The sequence below is a fragment of the Abrus precatorius genome, unplaced genomic scaffold (genome assembly GCF_003935025.1).
Source record: "Abrus precatorius isolate BTA unplaced genomic scaffold, Abrus_2018 Scaffold6, whole genome shotgun sequence".
Classification (NCBI taxonomy): domain Eukaryota; kingdom Viridiplantae; phylum Streptophyta; class Magnoliopsida; order Fabales; family Fabaceae; genus Abrus; species Abrus precatorius.
The window spans coordinates 14,294,946-14,308,154 of NW_020874406.1; the positions used below are offsets into that span (position 1 = coordinate 14,294,946).

Here is a 13,209-nt window from a genome sequence, read left to right on the forward strand (position 1 = left end):
ATTTTAAATAAAGAGTAAAATAATATATGCAAAAAATACACTTTAACAAATTTTTATAAATTATAAAATATATAATTCAATATTTATTTTATAATTTAAAGCAATGTATGTACAACATTTAAAAATTAAAAAATCAACTGGAAGTTTGTCTAATTGATAAACTGTTCAACATCGTTTAAGTAAAGTTAGTGGTAGATTCATTCATCATACTTAGGTATATAATCTGGGTTAAATCTAGATTAAACTAGATGAGAAAAAAAATTGAAAGATCAAATGATTTGTTAATTTTTAAATTTTTATTTTAAACAAATTGAGAAAAAATAAAATAGTATAAAGTTAACAAAAAAAATTATATATAAAATAAGTCATTAGATTTATTAAATTAGATTGTACTTTAAAATTATAAACTTGCAACCTAACTCGAACTTTATTAAGTTTCAACCTTTTTTTTTAACCTAAATTGACTTGTTTATCTAAATTAAACCGCTAATTTTTAATTTTGTTGAGTTGAATGATCGAATCTATTGATTCGATCTTAAAACACATAAACACTCCTAATTTAGTAACTCAACAGATAAAGCGAGCATTTAGAAAAATGTTTTAACGAATGAAATGATTTTTGGAGTTAAAGAGTGGGCTTTTTCATAGGAGTTAACGTAATGTAGGGTTCTTATCTATCTTGAATTTTACATGGCTTCCTATTAAAACTAAAAATTGCATTATATTCGTCAACTCAAACTGCCTCTACAATTTTGGTTAGAGTCAACATAAAAACCCTTTTCATTCCACCTTAGCGTAATTCACCAATACAATTTAAAAATAATCGTGTGCTTTCTTATTCTAAATTATTTTAAATTTGTTATATTTTATCAAAATAAAAAAGAAAAGTACGTACGCAAGATATTTGCTATATAGTTAACAAACGTGCAGGGCATTAAGGCAACCCACGTGAAAAACAATGCTAATTGTATTTTAGATATTTTAGAAGGTAGGGAATAACCTTTGGCGTTTGGAAAGGAGGCAAATAACACGTGGTGGAGTTATGCGAGCAAAAAGGAAGCATCAACAAGTGAATGAACGATGTAACCTTGACAAGTTGGTTGTTGCCGGCAATGCAGCTGTCATTTAAAAGTGAAAACATAAATATAAAACTAAAAACACATATTCCTCGTGCTTTATTTCCATACATTTATAAAATCAAGATAAGCTTTCAATAATCATTAACTACCCGGCTATGCTTATGCTCTCATATCACTCCTTCATTCTCACACCCATCTTCAATTCTAGTTGTGTTGTTACCCTCTCTTGGAGAACAACATGAATCCATGGAATCTCACAGCTTCTGAGTTACTCTCTCAACAATTTCCTTCTCCCCCTCATCATTTTGTAGAAGAGATTCCAAACTTGGGAAATTCCAGGTTTGTTCTCTTTGTCAATGATTTTTCATTCTGGATGGAAAATAGCCAATATTCAGTAGTTAATGTATGATATTCCTTGTTTTGCAGTGTTATGAAGCCATTGACCAAGGAGCCTAGAGGTGCCCAATTGACAATATTTTATGATGGGAAAGTTTTAGTCTTTGATGATTTTCCAGCCGAAAAAGCCAAGGACATCATGTCCTTAGCCAGTAGAAAAGGAATCTCTCAAAGCACGAACAACCGTGCTAATGCAATGAGAAACTCTGCAATTTCTAGTAGTCCATTTCCTTATCATAATAATATCTTCCCTAGCCCTGCCAACAATTCCATTCAGAAGCATCCTCAAGCACCATCCAAGTCTCTTGTTTGTGGTAATTCTTTTGGACCTTTAATGTTTGAGAAGATGAGAATTTATGTCTCGGTTTATTCATTTCTGATTCATTGTTTTAATTTTTTTCAGATCTACCAATGGCTAGGAAAGCCTCACTTCATCGGTTCTTGGAGAAAAGGAGGAATAGGTATGTATGCTGAACTCTCTTAAGTCTTAAACAAATTGGGGAAATTTTAACTGCGAAGTATTTTGATTGCCTCCATGTCTCAAACTTCTAAGCAATATAAGAATTGAAGTGATTGATTCAAAAGTTGAATTGGTATTGGGCCTCTTGTTCCCTTTTCCTCCTCCTCTTCCTTTTGCTAACAAAAGTCTCCCCTTACTTCTACATTTCAAATAGTTTGATTCATGGAAATTAACACATTAACAAGGTTTTCCTCTAAAAGCTATGTAATTTTAAAAAATATATATATTTGCAGTTTTGGATCAATTGATTTATATTTATTATTGATGTTTCTGTAGAATTGCTGCCAGAGCACCATATCAAACAAGCAATTCCATGGCAAATTTCAATAAGTCGGCTGAATCGATGTCGTGGCTCGGCTTAGCACCTAAATCGCCACAAGAGGAATCTGAGAGCAGCTCCAGCTTTGTGTTATTTTAACTACTTTTGTTGAACAAAGTTCAGAATACTATAGCATCAATTGATTCTTGTAGACTTCAAAAGGCTTGGTCGATGTTATTTGCTGCATGGAGTCTTAACAATTTGTGGGGCTATCATTAGCCTCATGCTCACATTTAGGGGCGTATGCCATGATCACAATTATATATTTGTGAATGTTGTTGCTAATGCATGCTATTACCATACTCAAAAGTGTAATTTTGGAGTGAAATTGTAATTTGGATAGCGAAGTTAGAGTTAATTAGATTATTTTTTAGAGTAGCCACTTTGTATAATTTATTTGCTTTCCTGCTAGTATGTGAGCTTAAAAACATTCTGTTATCCAGTAAATTTCATTTTTTCCTCTCATGTTTTCACATCCCTTCTCTCAAATTATCCTAGTATGTCATGTTCCTCAACACTTGATATCATGATTGTTGATTCTTGGGGTTAAAACGAAAAATTAAAGCTTTTAAGCGTTTTTTGGGTTTTATAGAAAGACAGTTGCTAATTACATAATCCCGATAAACTTACATATTTCATTCCTGCTTACGAGGTAAAATAAGAATGTAGATTGCAGAAAATGAGGTAGACTGAGCTGTAATATGAGAACAATCGAACAAATTTGGAATGTTAAAAAATTGTATGAAATTATTACTTAGCATTGTTATTATAAAATGTCCTCAGATACGATGTTTATTGTTCATAAGAACTCTTCCTGCGACATAAAAACTTTGTATTGTATTCCCTCTTTAAGCCTTTCTCAAAACGAATTCATTACTTGAACTTAGAGCAAACAACAATCCAAAAAAGTAAAAGCAGAATAAAACACGTATATATGAGTTTCGGACCAAAAGAATGGCAATCTACATGCATGAACAATGAACGGCTTGTTTCAAATTTTCAAACTACATGGCTTTTCTCGATCCTTCGGAGCAACAAGGAAACAGGTTTTTCCAAAACGGTCACGTTAACATTGTTCCAAACATCAGATATTGTGGGTAGAGTAGCAATTCTCTCAGCAATATTCAAGTCTTCTGGTAGAACAGAACCAAAAACAGTGTATTCTTGTTTCCACTCTGAATGATCAGCTAGGCTAATAAAGAATTCAGGACCAGAACCAATCCAAGCAACTGAACCCCTTCTAATGAATGGACAATCTTCCATGGGAAGTTTATTGAATGCTATACCTTGGGCTTCTAACGTTCCTTGAATTAATGCATAAGGAGGACCAAAAGCAGCCTGTAAAATGAGCACTCACGGAGTTACTATTATCCAAACACTATAATAAACATTATGGCTTGCATTGTGAGTGAGCCGTGAATATGCAAATAAATTTTTTCTTTTCCCTTTTGGAATATGAAAATGACCTCAACAAGCGTACAATAACATGTAAAAGAGACTGTATTTGTTATTTTAATCAAATGTTATATTTTCATTTTTCAGGGACAGAAAATATATTGATGCCACGTAAGAATGTATCAAGATTTTTTACATAAGACTCGCCTACTCCATATGAAAACACAGAAAGGGAAAGAAATAAATCTTAAAAGGGATTGACTATTTTTTAATATATAATGGTGGGGCACATCGAAATTCATTTTAGCAAAAGAAAAAGTGGCACTTTTTGTAGTGAAGCACCGATTATAGAATGTCTATTCTTCAAGGGTCAACTCTCCCGCTATGCGAAAGTGCAAACAAAGCTCATGCTTGACCTAACAAAATCCAGAGACCTATTGATTGAATTGCCTCAACATAATTCACAGTGATTTTTGTATCAAAATTCACAGTGATTTGGCTTCATAATTTTATCATTTTTGGTGAGTTTTGAATTTTACATCCTTAACCATGCAAGCTGTTCATACTGATAATAATCTATATTTTAAACTACCAGAAACAGTAAACATAGATCTAAGGTCCTCAACAAAATCATACTTTGTAATGGGGCAATTAACAGTGACTAATGCAGAATACAGAATTGAACAAAAAAGTAACTAATGCATGAGAATGAGATTTTATTGCAGAAATTCATAACATAATTTGCACAGATATGTGATATAGATCTAAATGTGTGTGTGTCCGATCATGCATCAGATGGGAAAATCAGTCTTACATTGTCTATATGGTTTCCTTCCGAGTCCCATGACTGACCTCGGCTCTCTGCACGGTAAAATTGGCAGCCAGCACAATGGTGCAAAACCAACAAGTCTAGAATGTAGGCAACAGAATGTGGGGCACAGTCAGGAAAGAGCTGCACCAAATAAAGAATCTCCAAGAGTTAACCATATTCCTCACTCACCACTGCACAATTTCAAAATACAAACTAGCAGGGATTCATAATGTAAGCAAAAAAAAAAAAAAAGAGCCACGGAAGATACATCAGGTATTAACAGAAGCAGTAAGTTGACATCCCGCTTGACAGAATGTCAGAAAACAAGAGCATCCCTTTTCAAAGTCAATAAACCAGTAATTATTTTAAGTAAATCAGCATATAAAGATGTCTTTCTAAATTGTACAAGGAACACTTCATCTTCTCAATGATCTATTAAAATTGTGAGGTTTTCCATTGTTGATATAACAAGTATGAATGAAGTAAGTCTCACATTAGGTACGAAAGAATAAGTTGAGCAATATATAAGTGACAACAACTCATAATCAAATGCCTAAAGGTTTTGGGTTGAATGTGGGATCTAAGTCTGTTTGTATGATTTGTAGCCACACATGAAATTAACATTGAATAAGAGAAGAAAATCTTTCAGATTCTGTTCATTCTGATGTATCTCTTCAATGTATATTTCCCAAGAAGATAATGATTTCACGATCTCCTATTGAAAATCCAAACACGTACAATAAGAGAGATTTGGTGGTCCCCTGGGACAAGGAGATCAAACAAATAGACATTGAAAATCAAACACATGTAGATTACATCCTGACCAGGCATAGACTATTGGCAAGTATTCTATTTGCCTCCAGAACCTTTTTTATCAAAGTATACCAATGTGCTTCTAGAAATAATATATTTCAATGCCTAACTTTACTCAAACAACATGTAATTGGTGCAAATGCAACATGAGCATCAGCACTTACTTTAATATGAAGTGTTCCATATTCAGTTTCCAGTCCAATAATACCCTGAAAATAGATGAATTAGAAAGAATTTTGAAAAAACCTTCATAAATTAATAACATTCCAAATATGTAACTCATCAGAAAGACAGTGAAAAGATATAGCATCAATGGAAAGAGAAGACAATTTTACAACGTGGGTAATTGGCCAAAGATCCAATTAGATCCATACTGTACACGTCATCACCATTCAGAATCAACTAAATTGTTGAAGCAGAAAAGAAACAAAGCTTACTATAAACAACAGAAAAAACATGTGTTTTGAAGATATTTAGCATCAGAACACATTTAATACAACATTTGAAAATTTGATTCTGATAAATGATGCATTTCTAAACTATCCGAACAAGAATATCAAATCAATAACCAAGCACAAGTTTGATGCAAATATTGTTCTGAGACTACAACTATCAAGTCAAATTTGTAGCATGATTGACAAGAAACACTTTCATAAATAAAAATTATTACTCCAAAAAAAATCTCTTACCTCTCCTTTCCCAAAGATGAGACCAGAAGTCCAACCAACTATTTCGCCTGGAGGCACTCCATCTTGCCGTTCAGGAGCTAAGCTGTCCTTCTGTTTCTTCAACCAACACTGCAACAATGAAATTAAATGCAATGACTTCTAAGCTCCAAGTGAAAATTTTGATTAAAAGAATAAAATTTGAATCTCAAACAAAAACAGGTCTAGAATTACAGCTATGAATTAAATGCCTATCCTGCACAAACTCACTCCAAAAGAATTTGCACAAAGCCAGAATAGAAACTAACACTCATGACTCATCCAAAATGGTTCCCATTGTTTTAATTTGCTAAACATCCAAGAGTAAATCCAAAAACATCAACCCAAATGGCAAATCCACAGATCTTCAAACAGTGACAACTTCTAAATCAGCAAAACACAAACTGGGGAGAGAATTGAATAGCACCTCACTTAACTTACCTCACCAAACTTGGATCCACAAGCTTGACGATTCCCACAAAACACCCAAGTATCACAGAGACAAGGCCCATCTTTCCCAGTACACATGGATTTACACGCGTTGCAGCATCCTTCAGAACTGTTGAATTTAAAATCAGAACCCCACTTCACAGATGCACCCCAAAGCTCAAAATTTTCAATCCCCCTACAACACCCTTTAGCATTCTGCAGACCACCACCTTCGACCAATGTTCCAAACTCTGAAATTGAAGAGCTTCTGGTTGTGGTGCTGGCGAGCACCGCAGAGAGGAAAACGTAGACCAAACCGCACGAAGCAAAACAGACAAAGAGGAGAACCAAACGGTTTAACAGAGTAGAGTTTGGTTCATTGTGCCTACGACCCATTGAAGAGTTTGAGAAGAAGAAGATCAAAACCAAGAAAACGGATAAGATAGGGCGTTGACCAAAGGAAAAGAAGTGGGATAGAACAGTGGCAATGCAAATGAAATGGAAACAAGGGTTATCATATCATAATGATTCAAAAGTGAAGATAAAGAGTGAAAGAGAAATGAGATGGGCTTCAGATTGAACAAATTTTGTCATTTTCAGTCGCAGTTTGTGGTGATGAATCATGTGACTATGTTGCAAGAAGTGTTGTTTTGTTTCTTAGGTTCCTGCTGCTGGAAAAAATAAAAACAAATCCAGAAAGTGGTAACATAATTGAGCTCAATTATTAGCCAAAGAGGTTAGCGGTAAAGAAATTATTATAATAATGAAATATTGTCATCATGAATAATACTATAACTCAATTAATAGTTAATTATGCATTCTATTTTTACCTTAAGAGTATTATATGGTATCACATTAACCATAATATATATTCAAGTTTTCGTGACTCAAATAAAAAAAAAAGTGATATTTTTTTTGTTAAGACTTTTATATATTTTCTATACCAAATTTTAGTAAACAGTTAACCAAACTAATCCTTAATCTAAAAGCCTACGTGCAAGATGTGTAGGATTCTTTGGGACTTCATTAAATATAGTATATGCATGGTTTCTCGTTCATAATCACTCAAACGTGGTTTAGTTCAAATGTCCTTATTCTTCTTTTTCAAATTGTTTGACTTTGTGTTTGCATCTTATTTTTTATGGAATTTCAGTTCCCAGTTTTGTTATGAACCAAATCGTGTCTTGCGTAACTTCTGCTTTAGCATGTAAAATTTTATGCCAAATTTTACTGTAATCTTAATCATAAAATAAATTTATTTGAACATCAATTATTTTATTTTGAGTTTATTTTTAACAACACAAATGCAAAATGATTTAAAGTGAAGTTTACCCAAACACACAAATTCATTAATAGAAAGTTTCATTAATTTTTCAACAGTGTTGAAAACTTCTAATTTAACTGAAAGCATAAAATCCCACATTACAAGCAAAATGTTTCACAATTTTTTGCTTCACACACACAAAAAAAGGTGTTCAAATATTTAAAACCCAAAAAATCATTTAATGCTCTTTTTTAAAAATAATTAAAACTATTTAATGTGATATATTTAATTCTTTTTAATAATAGTAGAAGTACAGATTTGAGTATATCCAAGGGCGGCAAGGATGGCCCCCATTCTCCACCCTCAATTCTATATAAAATATAGATAGGCTTAAAGTTTATATAAAAAAAATATTACAAAAAATGTTATACATTGATGGGAGAAAAAAATTAATGATTTGTTATGTTCCATTTCATATATTATTTGTCTAAGTAGAGATGGAATTGGATTTACATCAATAACATAATTCATCATATCAGTAGACAAATTTATTAATATAGGAAATTGATATAATCATTGGTACTTCATATTCCTATTATCATAAATTAGAATATTGACATTAACCTACAGTACTTATATTAATAATTACACGTATTATATTATTAAGGTTAAGCATAACAATTAGTACTTTATTAATATATGGCTTTTTTTAGCATATATAATATTGTAATTTACTTATATTATCGTATATATTTACATGTGTTTATTTTCGGCTCATCCCAGTCAAGTTCTGTAGATCTGTTCCTCGTGCTAATAACCTATAATCTTTTAATTTCTTTCAACTAGTAACTACTTTGAAAATTGTGTGTACATTTTAGTCTCTTGTATAGCTACTTTCAAACTAATTGAAGTTTTGAGCAAGAGAAGGAGAAGAAAAATAATGCACTATTCTCATTCCTTTATACTTATAGTTTAAGACATACAAAAACTAAAAAAATAACCAACATCCTCAATTACCTTCAAATTAATTTTAATTTCTTATCGCATCGGTTTATTTCTCCTATTAATTCATTTTTATTTCATTAATTCTGTAAAATTTCTTCCGCCATTATACTTTACATTATTTTAAACTTGAAAAAATATAATTAAGATTATAATTGCAGTAACAGTACAGTTGAAAATTTTAAAATTATATTAAATAAAAAAATACAAATATAAATAAATGAATCACAGGAATAATTACGTATGCCGCTCAATCAGTCTTCGAATATAAATACAAATGGAGGAAAGATAAAAGTCATCTGAAACTTGATTTTTGTATTTTTTTTCTATTTTTTATTAGATTTAAATAATCAGGTAATATACTTATTTTATAAAGAATAATTAACTATTGATAATTGATTAAAAAAAGTCATTGGCAAATTTTACAAGTTTGATATAAAAAAAATTCTGAATAACTTGTTAGTTCGTGTTTGTGTCAGTGCATAATAATAAAAAAATTTATTATTATAGATTGAAAATCAAATAATATAATTTATACACTTGCATATCATGTAATGAATTATAATTATATTTGAAAAATTCTACCTAACTTGCATGCGAAATGAATTATTTTTTCCTTTATTTTTATTTATTCTTTTAGTATAAAAACGCGAGGAAATATTAAAGTAATACTTAAAAAATCGAAGTTTAAAATTGACTTTGACAAATAGGCCAAATTTGAAATTTGACATGCATTGTGTTGAATTCAACTCTATACCCTGCCCACACACGAAGAATGCATACTATTTTGGTAACCAATCAAAGGAAATGTACCCAAACACAAACTAAATGAGGCCAAGGTGTTTGGCATAGGCATAGTCCCCTCCAACATCAACTTCCTCGTTAACCTCGTTACCATGCAAAGCATTCGATGATCCTGTCCCTGCGTCCTCTGCACCATTGGTTTTCAGCCCTGGTGTCCTTGCCTCTTGTATGATCCGCATGATTTCTTCCACACTTTGGCTTGCTTGATCCTTTGGTGTTTCCTCATAACCTTTTCTCTCGGCCTCAATTATCTCCCTTGCCAAGTTCTTCCGAAACCAAATGTGCTGTTTTATCTCGGATATTGTGATCCTCTTTAACAAGGATGACAGATAAAATGTAAGAGATTCCCATTATACACAATACACTAAAAAATTTCATTTTTACATTTTTAAGGTGAAATATGAATTTGACTAGATATGTTTAGGTGAGTTTATTGACAATAATTTTTTATTGGTTAATTAAACTAATATTATTATTATTTAAATAAAAAATGGTAATAGATATTTTAAAGTGACAATAGATACTTGTATTAATATAGTTTTGTATATCTTAATATTACTTACCTTGGCAGGGTTGGCGACAAAAATACGAGAGAGGAGATGTCTACACTCGGTAGAAACACGTACATAGTCCGGTATGATGTATTGAACACTCATAATTCTCTGCCAATGAGAGAATAAGAGTTTAAACTTCCTTCTATGGATGATCAATGGCATTAATCATAAAGGGATTCATTGAAGTAAGAGCTTACCCCAATACTCTTTCTAAAATTTTTAGGATCTTCTGGATCTTCAAATGGGTATGATCCAACTAACATCACATAAAGAGTAACACCACAAGACCAAACATCTGCAATCTAAACAGTGGCCATAGTGTGAACTAAATTGAGCAGTGTCAAGTGTTTTGCTATTATCAACCACTGTTTGTTACTTGACATTATTAATAGGCACAATTCACAAACCTTTCCATCATATTCCTTTCGTGACAAAACTTCTGGGGCAATGTATGCAGGAGTTCCAACTGTAGATTTAGGATGAGAGTGCAGTAAAGCAGACTGCAATAGCATATTAAATTAAATAAGAAAGTCAATAAACAAATATATGAAAGGGCTACTCCATAAAGGTTCATATGAGAAGCTATTAACCTTGGAGAAACCAAAGTCACAGATTTTAAGTCGAGGAGCTGGATTTCCATCCAACAACGTGTTTTCCAATTTCAGATCTCTATGACATATTTGCTGCAGTGGGATGCATGAGATGATATAAGACAGGGTTTTAAATGAGAAACAAAAGAAAAAAAGAGAGGAATTCTGATATACCATGGAATGACAATAGCTCACTCCAGATATTAATTGTTGGAAGAAAAATCTTGCCTGTAATATAGGGAATTCATCAAAATAAATCACCTAGAAATTGATATGTGTAGAGATTATTATACACGTACGCACACACACACAACCTCATCTTCACTCAATCGACCAGCATTGCATATCCTCTCGAAGAGTTCACCACCAGCAGCATATTCCAGAACAATAGCCAAATGAGTAGGGGTCAGAAATACCTGCAGGAAAAAAATCTGACTTCTACAATTTGCATATAACTTTTGAAAGCTCTGAATAGAACACATCATGTTCAATCCTTGCCCTCATAGAACAACAGACACACTTTCAGGAAATCCAAATGAAGGAACAGAACTATTTAGTACATGCAGATATGTTCAAATTGATGGACTTCTCTAGCAAGAATTTCTAAAGAAGCAGGGTAGTTAGTAACCTGGCTAAAGGTTTGTATAGTGTCAGACACAAAAACCTTATCGTAAGTTTTTATGTGACAGCTTAAGCTACTGGCATAGTTGATTCTTGACTTACCATTAGACCCACATTACCAAACGAACAAAAGTTAATGTCACCTAACCGCTTAAGGTTGTTGGATAGTTTATTCTCAATACACAATGCAATTTATTATTAGCAATTTTCCTCGTTTCTTGCAGTAATAAGTCCACAAGCAAGATAGTATGCAACAGCCCTTATAGCTTTTGGCGTATTTATGACAGCGATGATAACTCATTGAAAAAGGAATTATGGGTTTTATCTGCATTAGTCAATAACATCTAAGGAACTCTTTTTTTTTGTCTCAACAAGTTTCAAGCGGTATGTATTTTGATAGCTGTTAGAACAAGTGCAAATAACTATCGAGAAAATGCAACATGTCCAATTCCATGCAACAAACTCTTACCTCTTTGAACCTGATAATATTTGGATGCCTCAAAGATCGGTGGTTAACTATCTCCCTTTGAACATTCGCATCAATCTGATACCACAAGCATAACTCACTCAGAAGAAGGGAAGATGAAAAGCAAATCGAAAGAAATTGTTAGAAAACAAAATGTGAGGGTGTTCAAATTCATTGTGCATCACGGGAGAATCAGGCGATGTCAACAAAGTTCTAAACGATAGTGCTGAGCTAATTAAGCTCGATAAAGAACACAACCAAAAAAGATTCTATGATTATTTTTTAATATCACAAAAATGAAATCCATCACACATCAGCTTTAGGTGCAAAGTGTTGTCCCGATATGCAACGACAACCGAAATTTCAACATCATTGTAAAAAGAAAAGATAGAAGCAAATGATATTGCTTTTGCTTCCGGCAGAGAATATACACGACTATAGAAGTAACCTTTCTAGCGAGAAGGAAGAAAATAGAAGAAAAAATACAGATAACTATTCCTTCTTTTTTTTTTTGGTTGAATAAAAAGTTAAAAAAAGAAAGGAATAATTGATTTTACAAACAAAAATTCAAAATTTTCTCTTCAATTCAAATTTCAAAATTTTTTTCACCCCTCATTTTATTTCCTCCAAAACAGAGGACTAAAGAAGTTCCAGCACATTGAGATCATTATATTCTATGATAGGACTAATGATTTTGGCCATCAAGCTAGAAATATTATCAACAAAAACCAAGCCTAGAAATCTAGATGAATAGAATTTCCACGATGATGACAAGCAAATCATATTTGAAAATATATGAAACATTTAACAATTTTCACAATGCAAACCAGAAGAGCAATCTACAGAAATCAATTTCAATTTTCAGAATTCTCAAAGAAAAGTTCAATCAGTAGAGGGAAACATTTGTAGGAGCAACAGCATTAGCTCATTGAATCAAATCTCACAACCTTTTTCCCCCTTTCTATGTATTTGATGGCAACAAGCTCCCCTGTGTTCTTGTCTTTAGCCAACCTGGCCACTCCGAAGTTCCCCGAACCAAGGTCCTTCAATTCCTCGTACCGTTCTTCCATGTCCTCTCTCACCGAACCAACTTCCAAGGCTAAAAATCACAGACCAGACCAAAAGTATTTAGACCAAGAGAGGACCCAAATAGGAAACTGATACCTTATATATATATATACACATTATTTTACATTAAAGTGAAGCCTAATATAATATAATAAAGAGGTAAACGCAAGCCAAAGAAGAATTAAAATTAATTAAATAAGAGAGAAGATAGGAAACATGTACAATTGTCAAATAACAGTTCGAACTGAAAATCACCTCAACAAAGAACAAGCTTCCTTGGATCGTGCAACTTATAAATTCCTAGTCCAGATGTAAATTATGTCAGGGATGGGCATTTTTGTATGGTTGTTGCAGAAAATAGAGCCGGTTTCGCC

General features: G+C 32.5%; 3 protein-coding genes across 4 annotated transcripts; 1 reads left to right on the plus strand and 2 right to left on the minus strand.

The window, feature by feature from the left end:
• The first annotated feature begins 1,219 nt into the window (after positions 1-1,219).
• Positions 1,220-2,772, plus strand: LOC113868929 (protein TIFY 10a-like). Its single transcript, XM_027504933.1, has 4 exons — positions 1,220-1,418; positions 1,506-1,789; positions 1,879-1,936; positions 2,272-2,772. The coding sequence occupies exons 1-4, from the start codon at positions 1,318-1,320 to the stop codon at positions 2,411-2,413; spliced, it is 585 nt and encodes a 194-aa protein (XP_027360734.1). The 5' UTR covers positions 1,220-1,317; the 3' UTR covers positions 2,414-2,772.
• A 454-nt stretch (positions 2,773-3,226) lies between these two features.
• On the minus strand, positions 3,227-7,141 carry LOC113868928. The gene is made up of 5 exons (XM_027504932.1): positions 6,479-7,141; positions 6,023-6,130; positions 5,498-5,542; positions 4,524-4,661; positions 3,227-3,652 (listed from the first exon to the last, which is right to left on the minus strand). The coding sequence occupies exons 1-5, from the start codon at positions 6,860-6,862 to the stop codon at positions 3,314-3,316; spliced, it is 1,014 nt and encodes a 337-aa protein (XP_027360733.1). The 5' UTR covers positions 6,863-7,141; the 3' UTR covers positions 3,227-3,313.
• A 2,189-nt stretch (positions 7,142-9,330) lies between these two features.
• On the minus strand, positions 9,331-13,209 carry LOC113868449 (serine/threonine-protein kinase SAPK3-like). 2 transcript variants are annotated; one of them, XM_027504038.1, is made up of 10 exons: positions 13,091-13,209; positions 12,715-12,866; positions 11,771-11,845; positions 10,995-11,096; positions 10,876-10,908; positions 10,681-10,773; positions 10,498-10,590; positions 10,288-10,392; positions 10,100-10,198; positions 9,331-9,847 (listed from the first exon to the last, which is right to left on the minus strand). In XM_027504038.1, exons 2-10 carry the CDS (start codon positions 12,835-12,837, stop codon positions 9,557-9,559), a joined length of 1,014 nt encoding a protein of 337 aa, XP_027359839.1. In that variant the 5' UTR covers positions 12,838-12,866; positions 13,091-13,209; the 3' UTR covers positions 9,331-9,556. The 2 variants fall into 2 exon arrangements, with proteins under 2 accessions (XP_027359839.1, XP_027359838.1); XM_027504037.1 differs by having other exon boundaries at positions 10,855-10,908.

What these genes read in the sequence shown, in the direction of transcription:
- LOC113868929 (XM_027504933.1), top strand. Translation starts at nt 1,318, where the DNA reads ATGAATCCATGGAATCTCACAGCTTCTGAGTTACTCTCTCAACAATTT. An exon ending in CCAAACTTGGGAAATTCCAG is followed by an intron (nt 1,419 to 1,505) that starts GTTTGTTCTCTT and finishes CTTGTTTTGCAG; the next exon opens with TGTTATGAAGCCATTGACCA. An exon ending in TTGGAGAAAAGGAGGAATAG is followed by an intron (nt 1,937 to 2,271) that starts GTATGTATGCTG and finishes ATGTTTCTGTAG; the next exon opens with AATTGCTGCCAGAGCACCAT.
- LOC113868928 (XM_027504932.1), bottom strand. Translation starts at nt 6,862, where the DNA reads ATGGGTCGTAGGCACAATGAACCAAACTCTACTCTGTTAAACCGTTTG. An exon ending in GTGGATCCAAGTTTGGTGAG is followed by an intron (nt 6,131 to 6,478) that starts GTAAGTTAAGTG and finishes TCATTGTTGCAG; the next exon opens with TGTTGGTTGAAGAAACAGAA. An exon ending in ATGGAACACTTCATATTAAA is followed by an intron (nt 4,662 to 5,497) that starts GTAAGTGCTGAT and finishes TATTTGGTGCAG; the next exon opens with CTCTTTCCTGACTGTGCCCC.
- LOC113868449 (XM_027504037.1), bottom strand. Translation starts at nt 12,837, where the DNA reads ATGGAAGAACGGTACGAGGAATTGAAGGACCTTGGTTCGGGGAACTTC. An exon ending in TGAGCTATTGTCATTCCATG is followed by an intron (nt 10,774 to 10,854) that starts GTATATCAGAAT and finishes ATCCCACTGCAG; the next exon opens with CAAATATGTCATAGAGATCT. An exon ending in GTGACTTTGGTTTCTCCAAG is followed by an intron (nt 10,591 to 10,680) that starts GTTAATAGCTTC and finishes ATGCTATTGCAG; the next exon opens with TCTGCTTTACTGCACTCTCA.